Source organism: Hippopotamus amphibius, chromosome 9, assembly GCF_030028045.1.
Source record: "Hippopotamus amphibius kiboko isolate mHipAmp2 chromosome 9, mHipAmp2.hap2, whole genome shotgun sequence".
Lineage (NCBI taxonomy): Eukaryota > Metazoa > Chordata > Mammalia > Artiodactyla > Hippopotamidae > Hippopotamus > Hippopotamus amphibius.
In genome coordinates, this window is record NC_080194.1 from 130,862,762 (window position 1) to 130,888,979 (window position 26,218).

A 26,218-nucleotide genomic window follows, 5' to 3' on the forward strand; every position below is an offset into this window, starting at 1 on the left:
GAAGGACAGAGAAGAAAAACGTCATGAAGGCCATCAGACTAGCGAGACCTAGCAGGATGATAACACCGCCAGTCTGTTCTGCAGAAAACGTCCCCCAGAACAGATTACTTATTTGGCAAATAAGAGGCACTCCTAGTGCACCTGCCAAATAAAACTGGTTCCAAATGCCTCCCGCACATGGAGGGAAACCAGCCTCCTGCTGTCTTCAAGGAGTCCCCGGGCTTGCCTGTTGCTCTGAAGCCTCTGGTTCTGCCAAAGGCGTCCCTTCTCTCTCATCTCTCTACTTGCAGTCATGCCCCCCCCACCCCCACCCCTACCCAGGCTGGACTCACGCTGAACAAAGACCTTTTTATGATTGCCCCAAACCCCACTGACTCAAGGTTGTCATGAGGACGAGAATTTCGAGTCCATCAGCCATTCCATCTGACTCTCACCCCCAACAGGGGCTCTGTACTGGCAGTGATCTCATGAGGTGGTGGCCCCCCACACCCCGATGATGACTCTTCTCCCTAGTTCGCCACACCCAGAGCAGGCCTGGGTCTCAGGACAGCTCAGCCCTTTCCTTGTCTCTGCCAGGCTGTGCTGACCATGCCTTCAGTGGTCTTTCAACAACCAAAACGGCCCTATCGAGGGTATCGTGCTGGACAGTTGTCTCTGTGGGATCCCACGGCCCACGTCTTAGCTGACCGTGTGTCCCCTTGCTGGGCGTTCATCTGAGTTTTCACTCACAGAGGAGCCCCCAGAGGGGTTAGCATGTCGATCAATAAGAGAAGCCTCTTAGCAACCCGAATCAGAAGAGAGCGGGACAGAGTGAAAGTTTCTGTCATGTCCCTCTAATTTGCCTTCTTGTCATTAATTGCTTAAATAAGAATGTTTAAAAAAAATCTAGGGAGTTCCCTGGTGGTCCAGTGGTTAGGAGTCTGCACTTTCACTGCTGAGGGCCCAGGTTCGAACGCTGGTAGGGGAACTGGGATCCCACAAGCCGAGTGGTGCAGCCAAAAGAAAAAAAATCTAACCTTGTGATTTTAGTACCCAGTTTTAACAATTCTTTGAGGAATTGGCAGGGACCACACCAAAACATGAAAGGCATCTATATATAAAATCTTTATTACAGGCAATATTGGTCCATACACTACACAATACCAACAGTACAAGTTTAATCTTTCAAAATCATCATTTAAACAGCAAAAGACCAAGAAATAAAATTTGAGTCAGCTGATTATTTTTCAAAATATTCTCAATGCACATTATCCTCAGTTCCCTTATTATAGTGAAACATACAAATACAGAAAAATACCCCATTTAACATATACTAGTGTTAAATGGTTATTTGGCTTAAAATCTGAGTTAAGAAAATCCTTTTTAGCAACCTACATACAGATAAGTAGCAAACTTTATTATATTAGACAAATTCGTTCCTCTTAAAACGTGTGAAGAATTTCATCCATCATGTGTTTTGATCCTAGTACAGTGTTTCTCTCTCACCATTGTGGTTCTTATTTGAAGGACCCACTCAAGGAGTCGTCCTCAACATAACCTTATCCTCTTCCCCAACACAATTCATCCAAAAGTCTGTTCGACAGATGGCGACCGTTAGCGATCGCTTGGCCATTTGATGCCGTGAGAGCCTGGCCAGACCCGTCAAACAGCCCGTTTTCCTACCTACTGTGGGTTGCTGCTCAGGAGGGACGAGAGACGCCAATACAAGCAGAAAGTCTGCAGCTCCTCTGCTACGTGCCTTACAACACTTTCAACTTTTCTGGTCAATGCTCTGATTAAGTAACATACGTAAAAGCCAGCATATTAGTTTAAATCTTTAAACAAAAAACTATATTTTCCAAAGTCATTATCATTGGGGGCAATTAAGTGATCTTTTCGTGCTTTGTTGAGCTTCATCTTTAGGGCATCTCTCCTCTCTTCCCATTCGTGAAGTTCAGCGTTGCCGTGTGCAAATTTACAGCTGCTTCCTTCCGTGCAGGTACCATTCATATACCTGTTAGGACAAGTCAGCTTGGTAAGCCTCCACCGGTTGTTTATAAAACTCTTTAAAATGTGTTCTTCACTATCTTTGTGGTTTGCATTAAACTTTTAGCTCAAATTCTTAATCCTAGAAAAATGAATATTTTATTGCCTTGACAGCTACAATAGAGAAATTGGTACTTTATTTAAATGCAATATTTAATGAAAAATACTCATCACTGGGGGAAGAAAGACTCTACTCCTTCCTGATGCAGTGGAAAGAAATCAGAAGGGGCAGGAAGTAAAAAATATCTTCAATAATTCTGTGTCATGTGGATCTAAACTTGGAAATCAAATAGAAATAGCACCAACAAAATGAGGAGCAATTCAAAATTATCTAGCTTTTCATTGAAATTTTTTCTAAGTAAACTTAAAGGAGTGATACTAATATTTTCCTTTGACCTGAGAAAGTTCCAGATTTACACTTGAAATATAATTCAAAAGCAGTTTCAAGACTGATGAACACCTACTACGAGAAAGACTGCTGTGAAGGGTCAGAGAATCACCACTACCAGCTCAGAGACCGTTTGGGCAAGACTGAATGAACTTACTTCCCTATTTGGTTATCTTAGGACGTTTCATGCCAGTACCAGCAGACTAGTGAATCTTTTCATGCAACACAGAAGAGTGAAGGAAATGTTCAAGGAGCAATGAAAACTTTAAGCCCAAATCCAAGCATCCAGGATTAAAGACGTCATCACCCAAATACTCTGTCTACTCGCATAACAACCGTGAAATTCAGGTTTGCAGGTCAGCAGTTTGCATGTGGAAAACTGAAGAGCCCCACGTACCTATCACAAATACTAAAATATCCTGTTGGAAAGCGGTGCTGCCAGCAGTACTGGTCATCTTCGGTGTGGAAAACCTTCTCTTTGTGCTTCTCAGAGGAGATGTGGCCCTGCCACTGCTTCTCGCTGTTACAGTTCTTCCCACACATCCAGCAGTGGAAGTCCACCTAGAGCGCATGGAAGACACGCGTCCCGTCAGTGGTGGCTGGCTGTGTGGCCCTAACAGGTCACACGAGTTCAGGCACCAGAACGACTAGAGACGACTGCACCTAAGACCCAGACTCTATTCTCAGGGAGTCCGTGCAGTGGGGGGAGGCTGGGCGAGAACATAAAACTCAAAGTCAAGAGCAGGACCAAGGAGAAGCCCCCTCCACGGAAGGCGTGCCAGCACACAGGAGGCAGAGAACTGGGGCCATGGACTGGGCCAGGGGTCCAGCCGTCTCCAGCAAGGAGCTGGTGTGCAAACAAGGGTGTCTGTCAGGAGGACAAGGGTCAGGTTCAAACCAGGACTCCAGGGAGGATTCATATCATGAGGAAAAGCAGAGCGGATGTGAAAGCCTGGGGCTTGCCCACTGCAGAAGGACGAGCAGCCACTCCACTCGTGCACAGGAGCTGAGCCCCTATGACGTCCAGGACTTGTGCCGGAGGCCAGGGAAGTACACGTGCTGGGAAGGCGCCGCCCCAGAGGCAGAGACCCACATACTAGCAACCCTGTGCCACCACAGACACAGAGTAGTATTTCCCAAATGCCCTGCAACCCTGGAGAAGAACAGGTCCAGAGAGACAGGGCAAGCTGGGAAACCCTGGCAGTGCTTGCGAAAAGGTGGGGGGGGGGACTAGCGCTGAGCCTTGGCAGAGAGGGCAGAGTTCACAGGGCGTATCGTGCACAGAGACATGTCCGTGACCTGGATCTGACTGACTCGATACGGAGAGGGGCCACGAAACAAAACCAGAAACAAGGAGCAGAGTCACGCACATGCCTGTGTCAGTTTTAAAAAACCTGCCAGCCGGAACTACAGATTAGGAATAAACAGTCCAAGATATGTAAACATGGCTTGGAAAAACACACACTGGATCTGGTCCCTCTGGGAAGGGGGACAGCTGGGGTTCCAACCTTCTCGGTGACATTTTATTTACGTTACAGAAGCCAACACGACAAGCTGTTAGCATCAGTTCACTTGGGATGGTGGGCTCAAGACAGTCATTATATTATCCCTTTGTCTGAAAAATTTAAAACAGAGCCAAAACAGTGAAAGACCACGGGTGACTTAATGTCTCCACAGAACCCAGAGGCAAAGGCCAGACTGCAGGAGGCTGAGGAGAGAACAAGAGCACCGGGCGGTGGGGAGGCCACATCTCCTGAGCACCTTCCATGGCCCAGCACTGGGATAAACCTGCAGGCTCATTGCACTTCACAGCTCCATCACAGGCACCCCCTGCAGAGACGTTCAGTAACCTACCCAGGGTCACAGGCTATAAGGAGACGATGCAGGACTCAGACTCACAATTTTCTGGCTCCAGAGTTGGAAAAAGGCTCCAGGAAAGGTGTTTTTAGGATGAAGAGATTTCAACTGACAGCAGGGAGCCAGCGCAGAGAAGATGAAGATGGGGGTGGCGGGCAGACCGGCCGTGAAAGAACCAGGTTTTGGAGAAGGTGGGAAAGAAAAGAAAGGCCTGGAAGCAATGGTGAGGGGAACTACCCTGAGGTACTTACAGTAACTTCCGCGTAATCTGTCGGCATGTGAATTTGTTTTCCATTTTCCTTGTTTGACTGACTGGCTACATCATCGCTTTTTTCATTTTTTTGGCTCTTTAGCCAGAGTTCATAAAACTGCTCCATATCTTGTACTAAAGAAAAATGAACTCCTTTCAGCAGCAAATATTTATATACTCCATTTAAATACATACAAGAACATGCACTCTTTTTGTATCAGTCAGCATAATTTTCAAAAGAAAATCAAGAAGGCTGGAACTTCCCTTGTGGCACAGTGGTTAAGAATCTGCCTGCCAACGCAGGGGACACAGGTTTGACCCTGGTCTGGGAAGATCCCACATGCCACGGAGCAACTAAGCCCACGAGCCACTACTGAAGACTGCGTGCCTACAGCTCGTGCTCCACAACAAGAGAAGCCACCACTAGCAGCAACTAGAGGAAGACTTCACACAGCAACAAAGACCCAATGCAGCCAAAAATAAATAAATAAAATTTTTTTTTAAAAAAAGGAAAATCGAGAGGAGACTGAATGGAGACTGATCGTATGAGACACAGAGAAATGGTCCATTTCCAAACTCTCAGGGGTAAGAACCAAATTCAGGACTGTTAGACCACAGACGTTAGTGTTAACTCCTCCCTGCATTTGCAGCACACTATAGGGGTGTTCAAAATTCAGAAACCATCCAAGGGCATTGCTGAAAAGGAAAGCCTTGGCCTGGCTTCATGATGTGTCACATGAAACTCTCGTTACTGCTGCTGCTGTAACACCAGGCTACTTACATGGCCTGGGGGACCTAGAGCTGATGTGTTCCTCACGGTTTATTGAAAAATGTGAGAAACCTACTATAGGGACTGAGATTCTGACCTTGATGAGAGCCTGTCAGTCAAGCCACAGTCCCAGAGGACCGACATGCTGGGGTGCAATTTACAACAACACAATTGTGACCGGGTCCTGGGCAGTGGCTGCAAGCTGCTTCCTACAGTAAGAACAAGTGTACCCAGCATTACCGTCAAGCGATAAACCACGGTTTTTCAACCTCAGCACCACCAACATTCTGCACCGGATAATTCTTTGCTGTTGGAAGTAATCTTGTGCATGTAGGATATTTAACATCTCTCTACTCACTAGCTGCCAGTAGCACAGCCCCACAAGTCATGACAATAAAGATGTCCAGACATTACCAAGTGTTCCCAAGGGGAGAGGGGGGTGTGTGGCAAAATTAATCCTGAGAGCCACTGATCTTTCTTTTAAAAATCCGGTAATGAGGGCTTCCTAGGTGGCGCAGTGGTTAAGAATCCGCCTGCCAATGCAGAGGTCACGGGTTCGATCCCAGCTCCAGGAAGATCCCACATGCCACGGAGCAACTAAGCCCGTGTGCCAAAAAAAAATCTGGTAATGAGGATCTGGTCAAAACTCAGCTTTACTGTCTGCCCAAGTGTTTCTAACAACATACCATCAGGCTAAGATTAGAAATAAACTAAGAAAGTCTTCTTTCTTCAGATCAGTGGTAGCAGGAATCACTGCAAGAGCCTGGATTTGCAAGGACACCTTCAGTAAGACCTGGCTGGATGTCCCCACTCCAAGCAAGAAGGAGTCCCATCCACGCCCATCACTGAATTTTTTACATGGTTGAAATACGATAGGTGATATGCTTCAATCGGACTGGTTCTTGTAATCCAGAGATCGCAGATCTGAAGCAGTCGGTAAATCTCCTTCAGTTTACTCAAGACTGAAGAGCAATAATCATGGTAGCAAAACCTTTTCTGGTTAGAAGTGAAAGGTTGTCCGAGGCTCCTCTCAGACACTCTCACAATAAACCTGACACTTGACCAAGACAAACATTCTCTCCTTGGGCCTTTGAATCTGGACCTGTTCTACCAGTAATGGCTCCTTGAAGAAACCGCCAATTCTAACCTGATTAATTCCGGGGTGATTGTTCACAAAAGGAGCAGATGATCTGATCTACGTGCTCATGGAAGGACTGAACTTCCCCAGACCATGAATCAGGGACATGTCTATGACACGTCAGAGGATGCTGACCTATGTATTTGTATTTGTATTCAAATCCAACCTAAGCAAACATGATCGGAGGTCAGACCCTGCTTCACCGATAAAATGGGGTAACGGTTTAGAACGCAGACTGCTTTCTGAGTGCGCAGTAAGTTGGCATATTTACAGAGAGGAAAGAGACTTTCAGGTGAGCTAGATTTCACGGGTGTCAAGGCCATGGTTAATCATCAACTTACTCCCGTTTTCCTTCATGTAGGTCCACACTTCTCGTTCCTCGGGACTGTGAGCAAAGGAACAGTTTCCAACATACTGACATTTCTTCCCAGAAGCAATATGATTGCACAGCTGTAGTAAAAATAAAATATGAATATGCTTTAAGGCAGAGTACACTTAGTAAAACTGCCTAATTTTTACACTTAAGCAAAATAAATATTATTATCCATACTAATGCTGAGTAATATAATTTTAAAGTGAGATTCATTTGCTTCTATTCAAATTGACTGTAATCCCCAAATACATGATGATATTAAGCTTTCTGTCTCAAAACTTTTCAAAAGAAAATTTTCAAAAGAAAGTAAGTATAGAACTGAAATATGGAGCATTTTCTTATAAGAAAGTGTCAACGAACTCATTTATTCAGAGTTAGCTGCTTTTAACACAGCAGAACATTTTACCTCTGCCAGGCAAGTCTCCAGCCCCTCAGTCTGACGGGTCCTACTCTCCCCTGCCTGACACCCAGGATGCCTCCCTGTCAGCACCTGGGAAGCAGTAAAGAAACCGCAAACTCTCCCAAAGGTACTAAACACTGTCAGAAAAAAATCACGGACATTTACTTATCACCAATACTGGCAGCTAATCTCGACCACATTTTCACTAGCTATGCATTGTCTAAAGATAATTACTCCACTAACCAGGCCATCCAGTTATACAGCATTCAAGTAATACCTCTTCTGGTTATTTGCATTTTTACTTTACAGAGTAAATACAGTAATACTGGTAGGGAAATAAAGTGACAGTAATCAGCAGAATGCAGATGTCCCTAAGACCCATGACTATTAAGAACCAGGAAAACCACCGTCACTGCGAGCTCACTCTTAAATATCATCAACATACGTGTCTTTATAAAGCATAAATCCTAGTACAATTGTTGGCTTATCTTATTTCATCCATGTTTCGACAGGAGCTGGCCCTGTATATCAGGTTTATGTAATAGTAGAGGCTTAGCCACGACTTTCACTAGAAAGCAAACAGCAGTCAATGCTTAACACTACTTCTTTCCTCCCTTGGGCCAACATCAGGGACTTGCCGCCCCCCACGCCCCCATTTTCTGCATGAAGTCAGTAGTCAACAAAACATTCTTGTGATGGACTTTATTATACTCTTTTCCCAATCGAACCCCAATAAGTACTTAGGTATTACTAGGTAGACATTTACCATCCTCTTTCAAAGCTCAATAATAAGAAGCAGGGAGAAGAGAAGATAAAGGAGAAGGCCGCTCTGTGCTGGGTTTTTACACAACACCATCTCATGTATCTTCCCTAGGATGCAATTATTCCCATTTACAGATAGCAAACCAAGGCTGAGTATCTTGCCCTTCGGGCAGACTCTGAAGCCCATCCTCTCTCCACCTCACCACACTGTCTACACACATACACAGAGTATTATTTCTTCTTTTAGAAAAAGGATCCCTTAGCAATACCTAGCATGGTAGGAAAAAAGAGGAAATAAGCTTCTGTAACATTGCAAGGTAGAATACCACATCCAAGGTGAGAAAATAATCAGAGGTCCTTGGCAGCTGCCTCATGAGCTAGAATTGTTCCCAGTTGTCTTTGTTTTAGCAAAGTTTTAAGGAATATGCCCATAATCTCCACTGTCTTTTGAAGCACGATATATCAATGGTTCCAATAAACCTTCCTCACCTCCTACATAACACATGGATTAAATCACCCAAATCTACGAAGCTGAAACCACTGTGGATAAAAACAAACACACCACTTCCTTCAAAGACTGGCCTTGTAACCTGTATAAGTTTTAAAAAACGCAAGGTACGTTGGGTGACGGGAAATGAACCTGCTTCCTCAACTCTCAATTCGGAAAGGGAGCCTGATTACGTAGGGACTTTGCAATCCATCTGCACTGCTTCTCTGGGCAAAAGGCTCTCTCCATATTTCCTCCATTGGGGCAGAAAGTTTCCCCCCATCAGAGCTCCTAGTGTCCCTTGCACAGTGAAATCCCTTCTCTCTTGTGAAGAGGAAAGTCGGACCAGCCCCAGGGCTTTGCCCAGACAATCATCTTTAAGACCACGTAAGGCACAGGGGGTGGGGGACCGAGCTGAAATGTGCCACCTTGTGAGTGAAATGCTACCCACACGTTACATGGGTCTGGTGTTTTCATGCCAAGGGCTTCTGCAGAACATGCTGCTCTAACGTGGAGCATTTTTCCTTTGGGTCATTTCAAGAAAATCCTGTAACGCTGGGTATCCTTTAGCGAGCATCCATTGCTTCAGTGAAATAAACAGGCATGATAAAAAACAACTCATCAACAGCATTTGTGATAATACAGAAGGCCTTGGGCTTATAGCAAAGTTGAGGAATCAAATTTAAATGAAATTCTCTCCCGTTTGCTCCCAAAGTAATTCATCTGGAAAATAAGCTAAGTCATGACCATCACTGTTCTCTAGCCCACTGTCTGCTTACTTTTCCTAAGTAATTAATATGATTCCAATCAATCTAAAAATTGTCCCAGAAGCTCACATACAAAAGGTGAAAGAAAATGAAAGGACCACTTAGATTTCATTAACACGATGAGCATTATTTAAAGGGTACCAGTTTCCATCTGAATTACTACTACGTTCTAATGATCTGAAATGCCTAATAAAAAAAAAGTGGCTTAAAAATTACGTATGTACATCAAACTGTAAAGGCATTTGTTTCTTTGTGGGGAGAGGACGGATGTTCATCCACTTCTTACGTTCAATAGACATCACTCTCATCGCACGACGATCTTTGGTCCACCTAAGAAAAATGGAGTTCAGAAAAACCAAAAACACACCGGCAAAGGCATAGTATAAAGGGGCAGGTACAAAGTTTGTACCTAAAGGACCAGAGTTTTTTGTTTCCTCAACCCTTCTAAAAGAAATGCCTTATGATTCTGTCATTTCATTTCCTGTTGATATTCATAAACAAACACTCCCTACGAATCCTAAACAAGAAAATGATAAAATACATGAAAAACACTATTGAATTCTGTTGAATTCTTAGCTACTAAATCCTAAAAATCTCTTCTCTTTTGCTTTGCAATTACTCCTAAATTGTCTACTTTTCTTTGCTCTCTTCAGAGTTTTAATCTTTTTTTCTTCTATGTATGATTCTACACCCATGAAACAGACTATTATGAAGCAAGCACTATTTCCACACACACACACACTACTTACGAATGCCTTGCTTTTGCACTACAATATTTTCTGTTTTTGTCTGGTTCAATGACTTGACCATTTCTCAGACACTGAGCACATACAAATTTTATCTTCATATTAAGGGATCCAGGCATTATTTGATTGCCAAGTACCTTAAATAATTAAAAGATTACTTTTAATTTAACAGAAAACCAGTTTCTGGGGACACAATCAATCACCATGCGTTTTTTCTCATAATAACATACGATTTCTGTTTTTGTCTGGTTTGATGATTTGACCACTGTACATATATGATCTGACAACTAAATCTCCGGTTCTCCAGACAAGAGAATATGATAAAAGCAGATTACAAATGCTAAATCTCAATGTATGAAAGTCATCTTTGCAGCTAATGACCAGGACTTTTTTCAGGGGAGGGGAAGGGGGATAGCTGGATAAAGCAGTGTGGCCGGGCGGTAACCAAAACCACAAACACAATCGACCTCCCTTACACCAAGGATCCCCGCAGCCCAAGACCCCAACTGTTTTGCCAATGAAGCTGAATAAGAAAACCGTATCCTACAGTCTTTTTTTTGGCTGCACCACTAGACTTGCAGTATCTCAGTTCCCCGACCAGGGATTGAGCCCATGCCCCCTGCAGTGGAAGCTCAGAGAACTAACCACTGGACCACCAGGGAATTCCCTATCCTCCATTCTTAGCAGGTATCACGGGATGCCTAACTTTTTTTCTCTTATGATGACCAACTAAAATTCAGAATTTTTTTTCACATTAAGAATTACTCAACTCAATTAAACATTAAGAAAGTAACTGGACTGCATGTAAGTGTAAACTGCATCTGCTGACAACTAACATCGATCAGGCCGTTCCAGAAAGGATCCCACACGCAGAAAGTACACAGGAAAAAAATACCTGAGCTCCAGGTACATTTGCTTCCAAATTTTGCCAATATCGTTTAGATTCCTGGGCAATAGCATCATGTGAGATACCTGGAAAACACAGAAGCCCTTTTTTAGGTGCTCTACAGAATAAGAGGCCACCAATCTAGGTACAGTCAGACTCAATTCTGTAATTAACCCTCACTTGACATAATCTGTCCCCAAGGATGAATATCACATCAGCCTTTCAAAATGGAATATTTACAAACATAGCTCATGGTGCCTTCCGAGGAATCCTTCTTCCTCACAAATCCATACTAGATACATGAAGTTGTATCAGCAATTGCTTATGTGAGACCACACTCAAAACAGGCCACTCTAAAGACAAGGTGACTACATGGTTTAAAGCTCAGGATAAAATCAACAGTGCTGTCACATCAAGCAGACAGAGAAGGGTCTCCAATACCGTTTCACAAACCCTGACTGCTCTTGAGACATTTCTCAGTCGCACCCAAACCTACCTGTTTCATTTTGCAATATCCAGACTTTCAATTCTACAAGACTATGTGCATAAAAGCACTCGTCTTCCCTTAAACAGCCATATCGAACCTCATGTCGGCATAAATCAAGCTGACATTGACCATGAAAAGAGCGTATTTTGGAGTATTTTACTGTTGTCTCTCGCAAAATGTGGACAAGGCACCTAAGAGGAAAACAGAGTGACATTTTACTATTGTTCTCTCATAGCTTTAAAAAAATGTATATACACATATAAAATGTAAAGTCTAGGCTGAAAATACACTTTAAATCTTTATCAGAAAAACTAAATCACTGTGTGCAACTGTTGGATTAATTGGGGAGGGGAGAGGATAATTATATGTTAAGCTATGAAATACCTAAATCCATGTCATGAGAAGCTATAAATCAGTATTTCTTTCCTGTATTAAATTTCAATTAAATAATTCATTTTAAAATTCTCAGCAAAACCTATTAGCCATTTAAAAATAGTCACCAAAAAAAATTAAAAAAAAAAATAAATAAATAAAAATAGTCACCATCTTTTAAAACAACAACAAAAGGAGAGGGGGGGTTGCAAGGCAGAAATAGAGACACAGATGTAGACAACAAACATACGGACACCAAGTGGGGAATGCGGGGCGGGTTAGGGGAGAATTAACTGGGAGATTAGGATACCAAATTGTACACTCTAAATATATGCAGTTTATTGTCTGTTAACTGTATCTCAATAAAAGTTCTTTAAAAAAAAAAGGAGAGGGGGAATGCGGGGCGGATACTACTCTGGTTTTATTTGGATCTAAAAAAAGAATCTATGTTGTCACTATAAAAATTAGAAACTACCAACATACTTATTGTCTTCAAACTCATGCTTTGTAACCGGATGGGAACAAGAAGTAGAATTATCTTTGTTTCTTTTACTTATCATTCTAGGCTTATGATCAAAACATTTCTGAAATAGAGAAGAAGAATTACCATAAAAACATAATACGAGATACAACTTTTCTGCCATGCTTATGATGTACATACCTATATATTACATGCTTACACCAATTAATACTCAGTAAGTAGGATGTCTGAACAGTATTCTTTCAGATAACAGTAGTGGCTACCATTGCTGAGCAAATGCTTTATCATACAGCAGGACCAGGGCTAAAGTACTTGATACTTCTGGGCTTGCGGGTCGGAAGCTACCACCAATTTCACAGCAGAAAGTAAGCTTTGGAGAAAGTACCTCACAAAGGAATATAAATTCTCCAAGATGCTCTTGGAGCAGTTTGAACACAGTAAGGTTGATCTTTCCATTGCCACCGAAGAAAGCCTCCCTGCTGAACGCTCCCTTTCGCTCCAGCGTCCAGACATCTATCTCTTCCTGGCAATAAGCAAATGTGCAGTGGCCCGAATATCTACACTCCTCCTCGGCAGCAACATCTAGAAAGACAGGAAATTAAAAGACATTTAAAACACGGGCCACTGTTTTTTCAAAACCAATGAATATTAAACATGCTTAGGGCATCATTTGAATTTTTAGAACAATTTATGGACAGCTTCAAACCATGATATGTATATTACTATGCAGGAATGGTATTAACTCTTAAAACAAAAACAAAAACACAGCACCACGACTCGAAATTATTTTTATTTCAGACAGGGGAAAAAAAGCCTTGATATTCGTGTGTATTCCACCTAAGTTTAAAAAATCATTTAAGGACATTCAAAGCTCGTTCAGGTGAAGTGGTCTGACAAAAACGAAAATACTCAGTTGTCTCAAAAACAATTTAAAAGAACAACACTGCAACTTCCCTGGTGGCACAGTGGTTAAGAATCCGCCTGCCAAGGCAGGGGAAACAGGTTTGAGCCCTGGGCCGGGAAGATCCCAGATGCCGCAGAGCAACTAAGCCCATGTGCCACAAGTACTGAGCCTATACTCTAGAGGCTGGGAGCCACAACTATTGAGCCCACATGCCACAACTACCGAAGCCCGCACGCCTAGAGCCCATGCTCTGCAACAAGAGAAGCCACTGCAATGAGAAGCCCACGCACCACAAGGTAGAGTAGCCCCTGCTCGCTGCAACTAGAGAAAGCCTGCGCCAGCAACAAAGACCCAACTCAGGCAATAAATAAATAAATAAAATAAAATAAAAGAGCAACACTTTTCAAAGGCTTAGTTCAGTGTTCTGATTCCATTTAGACTAAGTCGGAGAACCTAAAGTTTGAGACAGTTTTAAGACCTAGGGAAATCCCTATTTCCATAAACAACTATAAAACACCCACTAGACAGGAAGTTAAAAACAAAGGTAAAAATAATATAAGAAATACCAATGTCTCAATCCAAGGAACTTGCTGTTAATTCTATCTAAACATTTTTAATAACAGTAATACTGTAACCATTATAACAAATGTAGCAAATCATTTCTAACTTAGGCAATGTACACCAATTAAGTAAGTACAGCATATACCTTTACATATGTAATAAGGTCCTTCATAATTTGTTTTTGTTGGTCTTGGACGTATTTTTTTCCATGATTTATCTTCAACATTCTTTATCCTACCAATTAAAATATCTTTCTTACATTTATGATCTATATTAGCATGGTAAGTGAAATCCATTAACTTAGGGCCTGAAAAAGATGTAAAAAGGATTGCTCATATGCACAAAAAGTATCATTTCATTTTACAGGCATATTTATAAGCAGATGTGAGGAGATGGATGATGATTATTAAATTTCCATTAAAAAAAAAATCCCATCTTCATAACCCCCAAAACGTAAACAAGCTACAGAAGTGATTTTTGCCTTTTGTGCTGTTTGTCAGACAAACCAAAGGTCAGGACAAAAACACCAGCCCTCCCAAAACATAACCCTTATTTAACTATTAGAAGAGGAATTCTGATGGCTTCTAAAGGTAAAGAACACTGTTTAAAAAAAAAGACTAAGAAAGAAAATTAACTTGTGTCCAGTTTAGAATAAACTGTGTTCATATCACTTGCCTTAGGGGTAAAGATATGAAATAATCCAACAGAAAGTACTTTAATTTTCACAAACATTACATCACCTACTGGTCAGGTAAATATTCTACTCCATATGATTCTATACATAAAATTATATACATAAAATTATATCAAAGAAGAGCAGAGACTTATCCTATTAGACCCCAAAGGCCCCTAATCAACAACTGCTGCTTCTTTAGAAAGAACTCAAATAGAGACTGAAGAGTCACAGTAGCTGGTGTTTCCACATATATTTACAAATTCCTAAGAACAGCTCCTTTGTTTGGTCCTGACCTGATTTAACGAAACAAATCTGGCAAGCTTGTCTCAGTTCATGGGTTCCTTCAAGGGGATGTCGTGGAGTCACTGAAGAAGGTGGTTTAGTTACTGCACTTCCAAAAAAGTTTCCAAAGTCATTCCTAGGGTGACTTGACATTCCCAGGAAACTCTCAGAAGCAAACAAACTGCCTGGTCCATTCATCTGCAAGAAGAATAAGAAAACAAAAAACAAAACAAAAAAAAACAAAAAACAGCCAACAAATATTGCACTATCACTAAAGAAGGAAACAGATGCATCTGAAAAAATAAGACATTCTGCACAGACTGACGTTTCTGTCCTTACTGTGTTTCTATTTAAAAACCATTTCCTTCTACATTTTCCTCTCTTTTGGGTCTCCAGGCCCCTCCCCCACTTTTTTGGATGCTCCAGGAGTTGTTATAAGTGATGGGTAATTGTTCTGCTTCATCAGCCAACACGTTTCTCACGCCTGATCTTGTATTTCTTGTCATTCATGCTGTGCTAAAGCCTCTTACACTACCTGCATTGTGGTTAATCTGCTATGACAGATCCAGCCTTAAACACAGAGCATTTATTACTGGATATTCTAGAAGAGTCTTATTTTAGCGCTCTTTCCCACAGCACACACAGAATTTCAGGGAGACAGTCATGTTCATTCAAATAACCCAGTTACTTAAGTAAAAGACCTATTTGCAATTTAAGCGACGTATTTACAAAAGAGGAAGTGGCACTTACAAGTAAAAGGGAAGAATTACTGTTGTTAAGCGCTGTTCCCTCTCTAGAAGTTGAGGTGGACAGATCTAAAATAATAAAAAAACTTCAACAGACCTTTTCATTCTAATCATGTAATAAGAACATCAGGGCTCCGCAGCTGACTATGGCTTCCCACGTTACTGTCCCATCCCAGCTCCGAGAAGCTTTCTTGCTTGTGACCGACACTCAGAGAGGGCTACGGAGTGTCTTTCCTCTCCTTCCAGAAACCAAGGGCATAGATAACCCTTAGACAAGCAAATGTAGATAAAAAGCAATTTTCAGAGACAAAAGCTAAGGCAGGGCCTACCAAGGGGGACTATTAAAAAGACTAAGAAAATCATTCATTCTCCAAATGGGAAAGGAGCCTCTCCTTTTGAAAATATGAATCAGGAACTCATCACAACACTAAGAAAATCAGTAAGGTTCAATTACTTTCGTTTTCTTAGTCTACCACTCAGTTACTTTCTCTATGCCCTTCTGTCTCCCACAAATTTTAGTTTCTTCAGTTGTCAATCTTTAAATCAATTATTTTGATTTTTACCCCTTTAACTGTAACAATGCCTCAAAAAATATGAAGATTTTTATTGTCATCGTTTAAAGCACATATTAAGCCTAGGATTACAGAAACAGGAGTCAGGCCAAAACCTCAGCAATCTCTTGCAAAATTAAGGCACCAGGCATAGTCTGCCGAGCTCAATGGATGATGGATCTATTATCATTCTAAACACTGATTTTAAATTAGTCTTAACTAAGTATTTGCCTAGTTCAGAATTTAAAAGGATAGCCTGTCTTTAAGACCCTTTAAGGTGGGGTAGTCCTTTTTTAGAGAAAACGTTGAAAGTCATTTCACCCCCCCCAAAAGAAGAGATACCCAGCTTAACAAACTATCCTATTAAAAAAACCAGTACCACATATATTCCTGCTCTCAGGGCTTTGCTTCTTGATCTCTGAAATGGCACAATTAAGTCAGGTGAATTTACAACAGAAATTTAGCACATTTAGAGCTACAATGTATTTTCAGCTACAATGAAAATAATTCAAGTACCAACTACCTAGAGTTAGTTAAACAACTGTCAAACCAAATTGTCTTTTTTAGAAAATGAACTGTAACTGTTTACATAAATGGCTCGAGTCTTACCTCGTTTGGATTCACTCATTGAAAATGAATTTAGAGAAGAACAGAAATCTTCTAAGGATGAAGCCAAAGGTGGATACAACTCCGAGAAGGAGGGTCCAGGCGCATATCTCGCATTGATGGGCAAGGCCCCCAAAAGAGACGCCGAGAAGGGGATGTTTGGGCCAACGCTGGCTGTTGGGAGGGGGCCTCTGACTAAGGCTGATGGCTGGAGGGGAAGCAAGACCAGATTAAAGTCCGTGAAACTCACTTTCAAGCTGGCCAAACCGCTTTTAACATCAGCATATAAAAACAAATTATTCCACTGGGTGATTCTGTTATGTAACAAAGTTGAAATCAAAATCAAGACTCAGTGGCGAGATCCAAGCTACAGAGCTGATTTCTTATCAAGCCCACTTTTTTTTTTTATAATTTTATTTATTTATTATTTTTTGGGGGGTACACCAAGTTCAATCATCTGTTTTTATACACATATCCCCGTATTCCCTCCCTCTCTTGCCTCCCCCCCAAGCCCACTTTTTAAAAAGGATGGAGATGTGATGTCTAATATTACTGTAATCCAAATGAGATGTTCATGGTTCATTTTCAAAACTTCCTTAGGATTCCCTACATTCCCTACCCTTCCCTGACCATAAGGCTCATAAGAACTGGCTTCATCGAAGAGGAACTGTGAGGATATGTGTGGGGCTGGAGCGGAAGGAAGGGTGCTTCAGAGAAGGGAGCTGGAGTAGCCTGGAAAAGTGGGGACCATCTTTCTGGATGTGAATGTACAACCTCACAAGAACAAATGGAACGCTACCTTGCCCCTCCCCCACAGAGCAATGATTTTTCGCGAGCTTCCAGGTGCCTTATACTATGATAAATCATATATCATCTATTTAATCCTTCTAACCCTATGAGACGTATCCTACTAGGACCACCACTGTACAGATGAGAAAACCGAGGGACTGAGCAGTGAAATAACCTGCCCAAGATCAAAGTGGTAAGAACCAACCCTACCCCTGCCTGTCTGCATTTTACATCTTCTCTCTGTCAGCTCCACGGGACATCAATGGTTTCACTCACCCTGGAAAACAGCTCTGAGCCCCACCCCTCCCCGCAATCATCCTACTGCTGCCACTATTTTAATATACTTCACGGCAGGAGTCAGTGAAATTTTCTATAAAGGTCTCGATGTTAATACTGTAGGCTTTGTGGACTACATGGTCTCTGTTGCAACTACTCAACTCTCTTACTGCAATGTCATGAGATATGCTCATGGGTCTTAAAATTTTTTTTTCTTCCAACCAGGTAAAAATCTAAAAACCATTCTTAGTCTGTACAAAACAGGCACTGGGTCAGATCAGGCCTGTGGACCAAAGTTTGCTGACACTTCTTTATGGTATATGGTTATAGGAGAATTATCCTTAAGGAATGAGAAGTCCTTAATCCATGAATTCGTTTTGCCTTATATGTCAAATGCCTATTCTCTGTCAGAAAAACTTACCTTTTCCATAATATGTGATCCCTAGCATGTTCCTTTCTTTATTTAAAAAATGACCAAATTAGCCAGTTACCACTGGAAAAGGACAAAAGTAATTTTCAAGAAACCCAAAGTTTAGTCTATAGTCAATACTGAAAATATCTAGCAGGTTATACTACAATTAAAAAAAAAAAAAAAAAAGCCTGCCTTCAGAAGAAAGGAGTGGCACTGAAATTTACCATAATAGCTTCATTAGTTTCAGGTGCAGAATCAAGAAGGTCATCTATTTCATCTCCAAGGACCATATCTCCATCATCTAAAAATGCTTCTGCCACACCGTAGGGTATCTTTCCTCCATTTGTCAACACTGTCGATGGCAGAGAACTCTCTTCCACTTGCAGTGGCAGAACAGAAGCTAAGTGCGTAATAGGAACTGAGGCCAGCTCACTTCCAACTTGGTGAGAAAAACTGGATGCAGGTATAGAAACAACAGAAACTGCTTCTTGCCGCGGAGTTAATAAATCTGTAACATGGACGGACATGTACTCACTTATCTTCAGTGTATTTATGTAATACTAGTGTTAATAGCCAATAATAGAGAAAATGAAGAGCTGGGTGAAAATATGAACACTATTATAAAACTAAATAGATACAGCAGTGAAAGCAATTCAAATAAAAGAGTACAAGTAATCCTAAAAACAATTTGTTTTGCCCAGGAATAGATATATTCACTTGTGAAAACTTTTCCTTCTGTCTCAAAACACCTGGGTCCCTTCTGTGTGGAGGTACTAGAGGGCAGTGAGGCAGCAGGGAGTATTGGACGGTCGCCCACTGATACCCAGTACTTTCAGTCCCTCACTGGCGCACGTTCAGAGGCACTGATGGAGTTTTCGAAATTACCCTTGTTTCAATACTAATAAGCACACAGTAATCTTATTTGACAACACTATTAACATACATAACATCTAAGGCTGGCACTTTTCAGATTAAGAAGATGTGTGTGAAAACATACCTGGCTCGATATCTTCCACAGAACAGTTCAAAGCCTAGAAATTAAACCAAATAATAGATCATGGTATTTTCAGGATTCTAACCCATAAAGCAAGCTATAAAACTCACTCTAAGGGAGCAATGCAGGTTCTCACATTTGACCTCCTTACAATTAAGATAGAAATAAATGAAATGCATAAACCTTTGCAATATATGGCGTTAAACAGTGCTGGCTTATTGGCACTTGTTTCCTGTGGCCCAGTATTTCTCAAAGGATATTCAGGAGCCTTCCATCCAGAGGGACTAGCCTAGCCACCACTCTCTCCCCAACTCTCAGCAGCATCCTTACAGCTCTAAGAAGACTTACCTTTAAAAAACAGTAACTTGTTAATTATGTTCAACCCAATGACTCCTAAAATTAATATGTGGCCCCAACCCACTTTTTCTCATAAAACCTGACAGCTGTTAACATCCTGTAAAATGTTCCATTAGCCTCAGGAAATGCTGATTGAGAGTAACAGATATTACTTGAATTGTTTGTTTTCTTTTCACAGGGCAGGAAGCTCCGGCTACTTTTGTGTTTGAGGAATAAAAAGGTCTCAAAAATAGACACAAACCAAAAAAAAAAAAAAAAAAAAGACACAAACCAAAAATATTAAAAGCAAAACTGCTAATGCTTCTATCTTTTCTTCTTCTTTTTTTTTAAATTACCATTCTTATAGGAGTAATAACCTTACCTTTGTAGCCCCATCCCCAGGACCTGATTTTAGCGAGAGCTGAAAGAAAATTAAGATGCTAATTTAAAACCAGAACTGACTCCAAGTTACAAAACAAAATGAAAATACCTTACAGCGAGAACTCCAGCTTACCTCGGTTCTAACATATGCTTTTCTTATTTTAAATCCCAATTTCTGAGCTAGTTCTTGAGTTAGTTTTATTACATGTTCATCCTGAAAAAAAGTGAGAATATATGATTAGTGGAGGGTTATATTTACTAACTGTAAAGATGAAGAGGCAAAACAGTTCTAACATACTCTGTCAAGACACGTGCTTTATGGGCAATTATTCCCAACTGCGGCAGGTGAATGGCTGGCTGGAAAATGTAACGTTTTAATGTCATTTCTCTACATACAAGCAATAAAACGGTTATGATGTAAACGAATGAACTAAAACATAAATTCCCTACCTGAGGCACTGCCAGGGAGCACTTCGCTACAGCGTCATAAGCCTCTTTGTACCTTCTTAAATCATTTAGAGCCTTAGATTTCCGATACAGAGCTTTGAAGTTACTAGCATTTAAACCGAGGACTGTATCACAGTCTTCTAAAACTTTATCATGGAAACCCTGGTGAGGAAGACCAAACAAAGTTAGCAATCAAACAGCTCCCATCTTGCGATGATGTCTCCCTGTAAATGCAAACAAATTTAGACCCTCCTTTTCAATTGAACGTTAGCGGTATTTGTTTTTTAAAAAATTATTGTCGTGAAATTTCAAACACACAGAAGTAGAAAGAACATGATGGCTACTCATGTACCCACCACCCAGACATCTGGCCGTAGAAGAGCCCAGATCTTCCAGAAAGAAAACTTTCCAGGTCTGGCTGAGGCCCCCGCGTGTCACTCTGCAGTCCTGTTTTCCTCCCCGCAGTTGTTACCCCCTTTTGAGAGCTCATCAAATGGAAACGTAACTCCCAAACAGCTACTGAATGAGGAATATATTATAGAAAACAAAACAAATCATCAATGAATGTTCATTAGCAAAGAACTAAGTGACAACATGGATACTTTTCTTAAATTCATGGTTAAAATCTACTGGATGTCTATAGTGAAAATTACAAGCACATCAAAATGTTGCTTTTTAAATTCGGACATGTGAAGAGCTTGTTAATTCTTTTGAAGGCTAACTACTGTTTTGTGCCAAAGAAAAAAAAACCTAAGAGAATCCTAACTAAGAAAAAAAACTGTCAACAGAGATACCTGATGGGTACCCTGTACCCATCTGTGAACATCTGTATCTTCCTAGGCCGATTTTTTTTTTTAATATTTATTTATTTATTTATATTTTTGGCTGCATTGAGTCTTTGTTGCTGCGTGCTGGCTTTCTCCAGTTGCAGTAAGTGGGGGCTACTCTTCGTTGCAGCGCTCAGGCTTCTCATTGTAGTGGCTTCTTTTGTTACGGAGCATGGTTCTAGGTGAGTTGGCTTCAGTAGTTGCGGTGCATGGGCTCAGTAGTTGTGGCTCGAGGGCTCTAGAGTGCAGTCTCAGTAGTTGTGGCGCACCGGCTTAGTTGCTCCATGGCACGTGGGATCTTCCCGGCCCAGGGATGGAACCCGTGTCCCCTGCATTGGCAGGTGGATTCTTAACCACTGTACCACCAGGGAATTCACTCAGGTTGATTTTTTTTTTTAATAAGCAGACACACCCCATCAAAAGCCATACTCAAAATGGAATCTCCAAGGACCAGTATCTAAGAAACAAATTATTTTTAAAATCCCTAAACATTTGGCCAAAGCTGATTTCTCAAAGTTCGAGGCCACTCTAAAAGCAGTTAATATACCTTTCTTATAAACTGAAATTAGAAAACTGACTTTTGCTCATGTACTGTTATTGAAAACCTTTTTTCTCTCTAGAAACATTGCTTTAAAAATCACAACTCACCATATTAGAATAGCAAGCAATACGATTTATATATAGTTTTTCAATGATTTCTTTAGGGATTAAAATTTCTTCAGACTTTGCATAATCAGCTATACTCAAAGCTTCTGAATATTGGCTTATAGAGTTGTTCCAATCACGTTCCCGATAAACATCATTTCCTTCATTAAAAAGATTTTTCACAAGAGCCCGTAAATATACCTAAAAAAAAAAAAAGTTATACTTGAAACCCCTTAAAGAACAAGTCAGAGTGTAAGCAAATTTTAATTTTGAACCTAAAACTTCAGAGGAAATAATTTGCCAGAGCAACAAGCACTGCTGCAAGACATTAGGAAATCCAGGCCAAGCCACTGCTAACTCAGCCAGGGTTTCGTCCTGCTTGCATTTCCCAAGAAAAGGTTCAATGTCTCATGATGAAGAGCAGTGCTGCAAAAGCACCATCTCAATATTTGTTGACACCGCCAACTCTGTGCCTGGGATAAATTTCTACGAGTGGAATGAGCATTTTAAGGCTTCTGACTAGTATTTCCAAATTGTCTTCCAAAAACGCAATAAAAAGGAATACTTAGAGTGGCTTGCGTCAGAGCACCCCCGCCAAAGCGTGTGTGCACACGTATGTGAGCATGCACACATAAAATCTACCCATTTCTGGGGACTTCCCTTCTGGTCCAGTGGGTAAGACTCCACGCTCCCAATGCAGGGGCCCTGGGTTCAATCCCTGGTCGGGGAACTAGATCCTGCATGCGGGCCGAAACTAAGACCCACCGCAGCCAAAATAAATTAATTAATTAAAATAAAATAAAATTGAAGGGTTTCTTTAAAAAAAAAGATCTACCCATTTCTAGCTGAAAAATGGTATCCTTTCTTATTTGCATATCTCATCTAGAGGGAGGTTAAACTTCCTCACATTTTTATGGACCATTTGTACTTCTTTCGTAAATGTTTAGGTCATTTACTGATTTAGGGGGAGGGGATGCCAAACCTTTTTCTTATCACCATAAGCAGGGGCAAGGTTCTTAAGTCTCCTTCAGGATTTTTATCATTGTTTTAAGATTCTTTTTTTAAAGGACAGCAAATTTTTTAAAATTATTTGTTTATTTATTTACTTTTTGGCCCAGTGGGGTCTTAATTGCGGCACTGGGGACCTTTGTTGCGGCGTGAGGGCTCCAGAGCGCTTGCGTTCTGAGGTTGCGGCTTGCGTGCTCAGTAGTTGCCACACTCGGGCTTAGTTGCCCCACGGCATGTGGGATCTTGGTTCCCCGACCAGGGATTGAAGCCACGCCCCCTGCATTGAAAGGCGGATTCTTAACCACTGGACCACCAGGGGAGTCCACTGCTTTAAGATATTACAAGTCCCTTCCTATCACAAGATCAGACAAACATTCAGCTCTTTGTCTCATTTTACAAATTTACATCTAAGCTGATGACAGTAATAAAGAAAACCGTTCAGATCAACCTTTAACAATTGAGGTGACTTGAGAGGCGGGTCATTTCACCTCTCTGGACCCTAAATGTATGTTTGTAAAATGAAAGGACTGCTCCATGTGATTGCTAGTTCTCATGTTTTTTAGTTCTACATCTGCTTGGAGAGAAGGAAGGAAGGGAGAGACTGAAATGAACTGAGAGGGAGGGAGGCAGAGAGAAAGGAGTGACATTCTGAAGCACCAAAACCCACAGAGACACAAAGCCACAGGGGAACTAACGGTCTGTACAGATGAGAGCCTTTAGTCTAAGACCCAGTCAGCGGGGCTTTGTCTCTAACTACCTAGACACATCTCCAGCTCTTTCCTCTTTTTATCCAGTCACCTCTTTACTACTGTTACAGCTTCTAGAGAAAAACAGAAGATACTCTGCACTCTCCCTCTCAATATACTCTGTCCCCCTCATTTCCAATGACATGAAAGGCTACAAGTAATTGTCAAGGGGCTCAAAAGAAATTAATTCAAAACTACACTAATAGAGGAAAGAAAATATAGGACAATTGTCCAAGTACGCTGGAAAAAACGACGTCGTCTTACACATACAGGTCAGCAAACTTTTGCTGTAAATGCCGAGATTCCTATTTGATTTGAGGCTTATATGGTCTCTGTCTCAATCACCATGTTGTGAAAGCAGCCACAGATAACTTATCGACAAATGGGCGTGGCTTGTGTTCCAATAAAATTTTATTTACAAAGACAGACAGAGGGCCACATCTGGGTTTGCCAACCCGGCTACATGTGACAGTTCACAGGCTAATTGTAGAGCTTTCACGCAGACCTTCCCAGAGTCCTTACCGCATACTCTTCCTGTGTTCCTGGATACGACAGCGGTGACCTAAAAAGAAGAAACAAATTAACTTTGATGATCAGGTTTGTATCAGGATTTGTTCATCCAGGAGTCATCTTAAAACTGAGGTTCTCATTAGCTCTCCACTGGTTAAAAGCACATTTTAAAGACCTACTTCTCCTTCACGACCATTACTCACATATAACTGTAGTCATGGGGAAAAAATAACCTGAAACTATTCTTTTGTACTTTCTTAAGTATAACATTTTCCCTGCAAATCTACTTCTACTAAAAGAGGGCCTAATTCCTCAAATGCCGAAAAAGTTTTAAAATAATACAGAACCACTAGTACTATTTGATCCAATTTACTATAGAACAGAGGGGAAGAATCTCCCCTTCCCAGGAGGGACAAAAAGGCCTTTCTGCATAGACACGGCCACCCAGGCCATGGTCCTGTCACTGATGTGCTTCACGAAGGCCAGCTAGAGACCGGGCTTTCTAACAGAGAGAGTGTGATCACAAAAGCCCTGTGTGCTGACAGATGTTGAGTTTCACTCATCAGAACTGTTCTTATGAGACTAGGTTCAAATTCCTCAGTCTAACATTTTGGTGGATACTTAAGGATCTTAGCCCTAAAAATCAGTGACAGCAAGATCCCCTTCAGAACACAAAGAAATCAGTGTCCAAGAGCAGAAAATATTGCTGGAACAAAAATATCTCATTTCTAACCCAAATGAACAGGACTTATGAAACATGACTAAAGGTTTCCTAATCCCTGTTAAATCCCTACCACACCAAAAGGAACCACTACATGACGAGAACGCAAGGCAGGCAGTGAGCCCTTACTGTATAAACTGTAGTCCTTCCTTAATGTTCTGCTGCCTTTTTCTTCTCTCCTCGGACACACTGGACATGTTACCCCACACATCCACTTTCTAAAGGAGAAATCTGGAAAGAAACAGGCAAGAAATTACACAACGCACGGGGCTCCTGGACCCGAGTTAAAACACCCATAATCTAGGTCTTTTCACACAATTAGCTGTGGACACGTCCATCTCCACCAACTTGACCAAGGTCCTGGATGCCAAGGACAACACCTGCGTAGTGTCTGTGGTCTCCGCCACCTTGTGAGCCATGAGCAGAGGGTTTCCATACTCTGCCTACCCCACACTGAACAGCCGGGCAGATTTTGTAGGTCCCTCCTAAACAATCGCCACGCCAAAGTTCTCTCTCTCCCCCTCTCATCTTCCCTCCTCCCACAACAGGTTTTGTTTCTGGCCCGTCTCTATGCACGCGGAAGTGGCCATGAGAACAGTCCTGGCCTTGTTTTGCTTCTGGAAGCTTTCCAGAAGCAAAAAGATTTCACATCCGCTTGCATCTGAGGGATTTTGACTTCCTTGTGAGCAAAGTCTAAACCTTATCTGTATTTTGTTACACAGACTTTTGAAAAATTCTTGTTGATACAACTACTAGAATAAGGATCTAAGTGAAGCTACTTTAATTGGAATTTTCTGGACGGTAAGGGTCTATCTTCGATGTAACACTGGCAAATGTCAACACTGTTGGTATTTACCACGACTAGTCGGCCATTCATTAAGCAGTTCCCAGAAAGCTATGGGAGAACCACGGAGAAGAGATCTCAGATAAAACATCACCTCCCAACGTCCTAAACCAGGGTTTCTCAACCTCAGTCGTCTGGGCCAGGTAGTTCTCTAGTACGGAGGGCTGACCTGTGCACTGCGGGACGCTCGCAGCATCCTGGCCTCTACCCACTAGAGGCCAGCAGCACCACCCCCCTCTTGTTGTGACAAACCAGTGTCTCCAGATATTGCTAAATGCCCCCTGGTGGGGGTGGGAAGGGGGTGGGGGGTCCACACAGTCACCCCTGGAGGAGGACTTCTGAGAGCACATGCTCAGAGGACAGCATGTCACATAAACCACATGGACCCACGTGACAGACATGGAAAGGGCACCCGTGTTTCAAGTACAGAGCTGAAATGTTTTAGTTTCATTACTGTTTATTATTTGTAAGCAAGTTTTATTTTTAAGTCTACCTTTCCTCAAAGTGTAGAGTGGGGATGGAGGCTGGAATGTCCCGGAGGCTCAAAACTGGTGCTAATACTTTTTCTTTTTTTTTTCCTTCCAGTTTTATTGAGATTATCATTGAAATAAAGCACTATGTAAGTTTAAGGTGTAAAACATAATGATGACTTACATACATCATGAAATGATTACCATAATAGCTTCAGTGAACTTCCATCATCTCATATAAATACAAAATTAAAGAAAGAGGAAAAATTTCTTTGTCATTGTGTAACAGGGAAGAGCT

At 41.5% G+C, this 26,218-nt stretch overlaps 1 protein-coding gene across 3 annotated transcripts in view; it reads right to left on the bottom strand.

Annotated features, from left to right (window-relative positions):
• Positions 1-1,087: 1,087 nt before the first annotated feature.
• The window catches only part of ZC3H7A (zinc finger CCCH-type containing 7A), a 34,621-nt gene continuing 9,490 nt past the window's right edge, over positions 1,088-26,218 (bottom strand). For 2 of the 3 annotated variants that reach the window (XM_057748382.1, XM_057748381.1), the window contains exons 2-23: positions 24,736-24,837; positions 23,898-23,937; positions 21,625-21,822; positions 20,153-20,311; positions 19,836-19,916; positions 19,704-19,742; positions 18,989-19,022; positions 18,216-18,499; positions 16,518-16,722; positions 15,362-15,426; positions 14,623-14,809; positions 13,799-13,960; positions 12,574-12,770; positions 12,191-12,291; positions 11,345-11,526; positions 10,858-10,934; positions 9,966-10,099; positions 9,441-9,546; positions 6,769-6,877; positions 4,522-4,655; positions 2,811-2,974; positions 1,088-1,993 (exon numbers count right to left, since the gene is read on the bottom strand). In XM_057748382.1, coding sequence (XP_057604365.1) covers positions 1,804-1,993; positions 2,811-2,974; positions 4,522-4,655; positions 6,769-6,877; positions 9,441-9,546; positions 9,966-10,099; positions 10,858-10,934; positions 11,345-11,526; positions 12,191-12,291; positions 12,574-12,770; positions 13,799-13,960; positions 14,623-14,809; positions 15,362-15,426; positions 16,518-16,722; positions 18,216-18,499; positions 18,989-19,022; positions 19,704-19,742; positions 19,836-19,916; positions 20,153-20,311; positions 21,625-21,822; positions 23,898-23,937; positions 24,736-24,803 — 2,916 coding nt within the window. In that variant the 5' untranslated portion in view covers positions 24,804-24,837 and the 3' untranslated portion in view covers positions 1,088-1,803. Of the gene's footprint in view, positions 1,994-2,810; positions 2,975-4,521; positions 4,656-6,768; positions 6,878-9,440; positions 9,547-9,965; positions 10,100-10,857; positions 10,935-11,344; positions 11,527-12,190; positions 12,292-12,573; positions 12,771-13,798; positions 13,961-14,622; positions 14,810-15,361; positions 15,427-16,517; positions 16,723-18,215; positions 18,500-18,988; positions 19,023-19,703; positions 19,743-19,835; positions 19,917-20,152; positions 20,312-21,624; positions 21,823-23,897; positions 23,938-24,735; positions 24,838-26,218 lie in introns of those variants that run through there. The other variant, XR_009055416.1, reaches the window with a different exon arrangement.